The following is a 7,559-nucleotide window of genomic DNA, read 5'->3' on the forward strand; positions in this document are numbered from 1 at the left end:
AAACAAGAGAGCAGTGGTTTTGCATAAAATACAAGTCAATTGAAAATGAAATTTAAGTTTCAGGGAGAATCCCTGATGTGCAGGTAATAGTGTGTTATCAACCGAGTTCCTTTAATTTCTTCGAATGACCTACAGAAATGAAGAAAGAACTGAAGTAACACTTTGCTTCATTTGTGTGTGTGTGTGTTTGCGTGTGCGCGCGCGCGTGTGTGTGTGTGTGTGTGTGTGTGTGTGTGTGTGTGTGTAGGTGTGTGTGTGTGTGTGTGTCCAAATTCATATGTACAGTACATATACAGTACATAAGTTTTTTACCATGCTGCACACAACATTTCCCATGCAGGACAATCAAGATTAAAATCAACACATATTTGAATCACAAAAAAAATTATTCTGGAAAAAAATCCACTGTATAAGTTTTGGGACGTCTTGAATTTGGATTATGGCCACTTGCACATGTCCTCAGCCTTCCATCTAGTGGGCTTCCCCAGGAATAACATGTTTTGCTTGATATTTCCACAGTTGTATCAGTGCCGGAAATTTCCAAAAAATAATTAATTTGTATGACCAATTACATTTGAACCTCATCACACCAGTTACAATACATCATTAGGTAGTTTTTTTTTTCCAAATGCAGTGACCAACAAGAGTGTCAGTGAGAGGCCCTGAATATATTACAGTATTGTTGGACTGAACCCATTTTGTTTTAATGACTTTTTTTGTGTATCAAATATCCTTTTTACAGTAAACAATAATTATTTGATTTAATCAGCATGTTTTTCCATCAGGGGCGTGTTTTTAGGTAGTGTGTTTGTTATTGTGTTCACACGTTTGCAACATGACTTAAGACCTTATGAGACACTATAAATACCCTGACAAACAGTTCAGCTCTTCAGAAGAGGAGGTGGTCACTCTCCAGTTTAGACATTATTATATGCATTTTGAATTTATAGGATCTCATTCACTGTACACCTAAATATCTTAAGAATTAGATATAACCCATTTCCCACTGCAATGGAAGGGATTTGATCAAATTTTACTGTTTTTATTGTACTTATAGTTATAGTTTTCGAAAGAACTGCCGGTTAGAAACAAGCTACCTAACTAACTTAATGCACAAAGAATCAGCAGCAGCTGGACCTATGTCTTTGTTCTACTGGATCTCCATTCTCTGGGCCCCCTCAGCCCCATCCTTGTTATTTTTGGTTCTTCTGGGCAGACATTCTGGGCTACAGGCAGGATTGCAGTGTGTTCAAACAATGACTTGTTCTAGGTGGGGTTCTCCCAGTAACCAGGGTCTGTTCCAGAATGGAGATGTAGTGATAGGTGGGCTCTTCTCTCTTCATTACCAACCACCAGAGTTGGATCATAAGTTCACAGAGCGGCCATACTACAAAGCTTGCACTGGGTAAAATTCTTTCTTGTTTTATTTATTGTAAAATAAATTTGAGATATAGAATAAAAACCTTAGGAATGGTGAATTTCATGAAATAATCATTTTTTTCCACCCTATTTCTTTGTCATCTCAGTTTAGAACATACTCCATTGCAATATATATATGCTATGATGTTTGCGGTGGAAGAAATCAATAATAGTACCGTGTTGCTACCAGGTGTGAAGCTTGGGTACCATATTTTTGATAGCTGTGGCCGACCGCCATGGGCTATACAGGCAGCATTGTCACTGATTGGAGGACATAGTACCAGATGTAAATCAACAGACCCTCTAGGCTCTTTTGCTGGGTTTACTGAAGAAAGACGAGGTGATTTGTTGTAGAACTGTAACACTGTCAATATAAATAGTTATGCCAAAATAAATGCAAACTTGCAAAAAAAAAATGTAAAAAAAATAAAAGATGTATTGTTCCTTGGACATTTTTTTTAAACTTAATTTAATATTTTATCACTCCATTAGGTATTCCTTTAATCATCGGCGGTGCCTCATCTGTGACAAGCCAGATACTCTCCAGAATCTTGGAGCCGCTCTCTGTCCCTTTAGTGAGTTTAATTTGAAACACTATACTGGTACTTGTACATGCTTCAATGTAAAAAAAATAAATAAATAAATCATTCTTAACAGAGCGGCCATACTACAAACAGTTAAAATTTCCTGTTTGGATTTCAATAAGAAATGTCTGGATGATCCTCATGTTTTGTTAAAGAAACAGTTTGTTTCAGTGAAATTACCTGATGATTTACTTATCTTTCAGATTAGCTACCTGTCAAGCTGCCCCTGTTTAAGTGACAGGAAACAATTTCCCAACTTCTTCAGAACCATCCCTAGTGATATTTACCAAGCCCGAGTCATGGCCCAACTTGTCATTCACTTCAATTGGACCTGGATTGGAGCAGTAGTAGCCAACAACAATTATGGTCATGTGGCAGTAAAGGTTTTTTTTTTTACTTCTTATGTACATTCCTGATAACTTTTTGTATTATTAAAACACTTCACTCAATTCACCTAATATTGCTAATTTAGCACGTGTGTCAGATATTTCAGGAGGAAACTCAGGGGAAGGGTGTGTGTCTGGCATTTGTAGAGACTCTCCAGAGAGAAAACATTGTGAGTGATGCCAGACGGGCTGCACTAAAAATTCAGGCCTCCTCTGCAGAGGTGATTTTGATCTTTTCCTGGTATACTGATGTGAGGGAACTCTTCCTACAATTGGACAATATAAATGTGAGCTATCTAAATAAAGAAAATTAAAATCAGATGATAGATTTCATTCTAAACATTGTTTCTTTAAAAAATATTTCTGAATTCATCATTAACTTGTTGTTCTTGCCTTCAAAAGGTGACTGACAGACAGTTTCTAGCAAGTGAGGCTTGGAGCACAAGTGGTAATCTCCTCCAAAATGTTGTTTCGTCAAAAGTGGCAAATGGTGTTCTTGGTGTTGCCATTCGCAGCTCACCTATACCTGGATTTGAAGACTATCTCACAAGTTTAAACCCATCTCATCAACCTGATAATGAATTCTTAAAAGAATTCTGGAAAAACAAATTTGGTTGCAGCCCTGAGGTCACATCTCTTCTTTCACGCGCCTCTTCGGATTCAACACCTCCAAAAGAGTTGATTCAAAGTGGTTCTCATTCACCCTGCAGTGGGGCAGAATCCCTGAAGGAAATGCAGCTTGCATTTACTGACACTTCTCAGCTAAGGGTGACATATAATGTCTATCTTGCTGTTTATGCAGCAGCCCACGCCCTTCACAGCCTTCTCTACTGCCCCAATACAGATCGACCCGCTAAAAATGGAAGCTCCCCTTGCTCATCTCCAAATCACATCAAACCTAAAGAGGTATACAGTATTTTAAATGCCTTCCCCTGAATAACCTTTGCTTTTAAAATTGAACACAATATTTTAAATTACAGTTGTCACAAACATGTTATCAGACATGCTCTGCCAGTTTCAGTAAGTGATGTTGAAACCATTTATGCTTTCAGCTGTTGCAACACATCAACAACTTAAAGTTCACCACAACAAAGGGTGAAGTATTTTACTTCCAAGGAGCTGATATACAAGCAAAGTATGACCTTGTCAACTGGCAGAACATTTCTGAGGGTCTACTGAAACTTGTTCTAGTTGGTCATGTCAATGGGTTTGATCTCAACCTTAATGAGTCAGCGATTCAGTGGAATACTGGATCCAATCAGGTCTGGAATGAGAAATTGATAGTGATTCAGATCATTGACAAATGTACTTATTAAAGGCATTCAGTATGAAAATAGTTACTTTTTCCTTGAGGACACAGTTTGCTTAATTTTTAGGTGCCAGTTTCAGTATGTAGTGAGAGCTGCCCTCCAGGTACCAGGAAGGCCAACAGGAAAGGAGAACCTCTATGCTGCTTTGACTGTATACCATGTGCTAAAGGGGAGATTAGCAATAAATCTGGTAAGGTTTTACAAAAGCAAAACGTTATACTGTTATTTTCTCTAGATTCTTGCACTTTTTTTATTTGTTGTTTTGCATCTCCCCTGTTCCTCCTTCAGATTCCCTTCACTGTGAACGTTGTCCATCAGAGTTCTGGCCCAATGTTGACAAAACTGCCTGTATCCTTCGTCAGCTGGACTTCCTTGCCTTTAATGAAACCTTGGGCATTACTCTGACTACAGCTGCTGTTTCTGGATACGTGGTCACAACAATTGTGTTTGTGGTGTTTCTTTATTATCGTCAGACACCTATGGTGGGTAACTACAATAATACATTCAAAAGTGTATAACTTTAAATTATACTGTTACATACAATGTAGAATTTTCCATGTGAAGAAGACTACTGCACCATCAAACCAAATATTAATTACATATGCATGTCAATTTGGCTCTTCATGTTCCCTTTTATCCATGATTTTTGATTTGCAGGTTCGAGCCAACAATTCAGAATTGAGCTTTTTGCTTCTTCTTTCACTGAAGCTCTGCTTCCTGTGCTCATTGGTGTTCATTGGTCGTCCATCAGTCTGGTCTTGTCGCTTCCAGCAGGCAGCCTTTGGGATCAGCTTTGTCCTTTGTGTTTCATGTCTTCAGGTGAAGACCATAGTTGTTCTGGCAGCTTTCCGTTCAGCTCGGCCTGGTGCTGGAGCATTGATTAGATGGTTTGGTCCAGCACAACAGAGAGCAAGTGTCTTCATTCTCACCTTTATACAGGTAATCCAAAGGTGCTTTTAAAATCTGTAAACTGTTGAATTAAATAACTTGAATTACATTTAATTTTTACTCAGGTTATCATCTGTGCCATATGGCTGTCCCTCAGCCCACCAGTGCCTGAACATGATCTGAGTTTCCAAGGGTCAAAGGTTACCGTGAAATGTGCCATGGCCTCTGTGGTGGGCTTCTCTGTACTCCTTGGTTACATTGTTCTGCTGGCTTGCACCTGTCTCCTTTTGGCGTTCCTTGCTCGGAATCTCCCTGACAACTTCAATGAGGCCAAACTGATCACCTTCAGCATGTTTATATTCTGTGCTGTCTGGGTGGCTTTTATCCCTGCTTACATTAGCTCTCCGGGCAAGTATGTTGTAGCTGTTGAAATATTTGCAATCCTGTTCTCTAGCTATGGTTTACTGGTCTGTATTTTTGTGCCTAAATGTTTCATCATTCTTTTGAGGCCCGAAAGAAACACCAAGAAACACTTGATGGCCAAATAGCAAAAATGTCAGTGTACACATTCTATTCAAACTATTCAATTCTATTCAAGTATGTTCAATATTAGCATACTGTTTGAGTTCCCTTAGATGTGATTCCTTTTCAGGCATCAAAGCTTTAATAGATTTACTCTAATGTAAATTGTGGGACTTGTTATTTTTTAATTTTGTTTGTCCAACCAATAACCCATCATATCACATATCGTATCATATCATATCATATCATATCATAACATATCATATCATATATCATATCATATCATTATATATCATATATCACATCATATTATATCCTCCATAATATTATATCATATCATATCATGTTTCTTAGATTACATTACATTATGTTCTCCCATGTCTGCGTGGGTTCTGTCCGGGTTCTCCGCCTTCCTCCCACCTCCAAAATTATGCACTTCAGGTTAATGGCCGGTCCCAAATTGACCGTAGGAGTGTGTGTGTGAATGTTTGTCTGTCTTTGTGTGTGGCTCCAGGGCACACTTGCGTCATGCCCGGAGTGTTCCCCACCTCACGCCCTATGCCAGCTCCCCATGACCCGCTGCGGCGGACAAAGCGAAAGAAAATGGATGGATGGATGGATGGATGGATGGATGGATGGATGGATGGATGGATGGATACCACAAGGTTTCTAAGTTTAACAGAGTAAAAAATATATCCATACACCTATCCCTTCAAAAGAATTCACCATCCACTACAACAGGGCAGGCCAACTTTATTTTTTTTTCAGTTTTCAATTTTTAATTCAGGATATGTTTAACTGAGTGCACAGCTAGGTCTTTTACCTCACCATAAATGAAAGTCAACCCAGGCAAATACATTTCAAGCCTTTATGTTAGATTGAAGAACACACAAACCTCAGAATTAAAAAATAAAGTGCAAAAAGAGCTGATTTATCATTTTTCTTGTATTAATTAAAGACATCCCAGCCTAAAGAATTGAAGATTTACACTTCAGGTAAAAAAACATTAACACTCCCTGAGGCATCCAATGTTTTGCCCATTCCAGAAGAAGTTTACAAGTTTGGTCTGAATCTGGGCTAAAAAACCTGATGGAGGGTCCATGCGGTGCCACAGGTTGTTGATTACAAAGACACGACCTCTGTAAGACGTTCCAGGAAGCGACCATTTCCATTTTTTAAGTTTCCCTTCTATTTCATCAATGATGCCCTCCCAGTTCTTCCTGGTTGTTGCCTCATTTCCAAGGTACACAATGAGATATTTAAGACCATCGGTCTTCCAACATAAGCTATGAGGAAGAACCAGGAGGCTGTCATGCCATTCATCAACAGCAAGGGCTTCACTTTTGCTCCAGTTTACCCTTGCAGCAGTTAGAACGTTGAATAAATTAGTTAAAACCACTAAAACGTCAACATCCATCTGGTTTTTGATAAGAACAATAACATCATTGGCACAGGCAAATAAAATAATACTCTCCTTAAAACCACGTAAAATCAAATTGTCAATGTATTTGCCGATTTTACAGAAGAAAGGTTCTAGGGAGAGTGCATAGAGCATCCTGGACAAAGCACAACCCTGCGGGATGCCCCGGTGCACCCTGAAAGGAACACACAAACTGTGTGTTCAGTATACTCTCAAAGTCACTGTACAACACCCGGATCTCGACAATAAAACCGGTGCTGAATCCAAACTTCTCCATTGTTTTCCAGAGGAAGTTGTGCTCAACACGGTCAAATGCCTTTTCCTGATCCAATGAAATGAGACCAGCATTTATACCCAATGAGCTGGAAACCTCCAAAATATCTCGAATTAGGTAGACATTGTCTACCATAGACCTGCCGGGCACACAGTAGGTATGATCCCAGTGTATTTTTTAAATTAAAAAAAAAATCAGTTTAATTTTATATAGTGATTATAATCCCCACAGGGAAATTAGTAGCACACTCTAGTTAGTTCAAATCAAGTCATGCATATATATATATGTGTATAGTCCCTAAACACAAACACACACATGTGGCCTGTATGCATGCAGAGGAGGTAGAGTGGCAGGCAGCTCCTTTATTCGTGCCCCCCAAATGAGCAACTTGTAAGGGGGCCGGCGCCTTGCTCAGGGGTGCCTCGGCAGTGCTCTGGAGATGAGCTGACACCTCCCACTGTCAGCTCACCTCCGAGTGTTCTTTTTTGGGCAGGAGCGGGAATCGAACCGCCGATCTTTGAAGCATTGGATGACCCGCTCTACCGCGTGCTCTACCACTGAGCCACTGCCGCCCCAGGTGTATGACCTGCTCCATAGCTTCCCTCAGCCTGGCCAAAGCCTTGGACAGAACCTTGTAATCCCTGCAGAGCAGTGATACAGGGCGCCAGTTCTTTATATCCTGTAGGCAGGAGGGCTATGACAGCCCTCCGGCAGGACAGCGTCACAGCGTAAGAGGCCAGACTTTCATTAAACACC

The 7,559-nt window shown here is 39.9% G+C and overlaps 1 protein-coding gene across 1 annotated transcript; it reads left to right on the plus strand.

Moving 5' to 3' along the window:
- Nucleotides 1-1,109: 1,109 nt before the first annotated feature.
- LOC137596828 (extracellular calcium-sensing receptor-like) lies at nt 1,110-5,135 on the plus strand. The gene is made up of 11 exons (XM_068317587.1): nt 1,110-1,405; nt 1,527-1,759; nt 1,912-1,994; nt 2,207-2,386; nt 2,488-2,676; nt 2,792-3,295; nt 3,442-3,651; nt 3,766-3,889; nt 3,988-4,181; nt 4,357-4,638; nt 4,713-5,135. Exons 1-11 carry the CDS (start codon nt 1,110-1,112, stop codon nt 5,133-5,135), a joined length of 2,718 nt encoding a protein of 905 aa, XP_068173688.1.
- Nucleotides 5,136-7,559: the final 2,424 nt, after the last annotated feature.

The sequence above is a fragment of the Antennarius striatus genome, chromosome 6 (assembly GCF_040054535.1).
Source record: "Antennarius striatus isolate MH-2024 chromosome 6, ASM4005453v1, whole genome shotgun sequence".
Classification (NCBI taxonomy): domain Eukaryota; kingdom Metazoa; phylum Chordata; class Actinopteri; order Lophiiformes; family Antennariidae; genus Antennarius; species Antennarius striatus.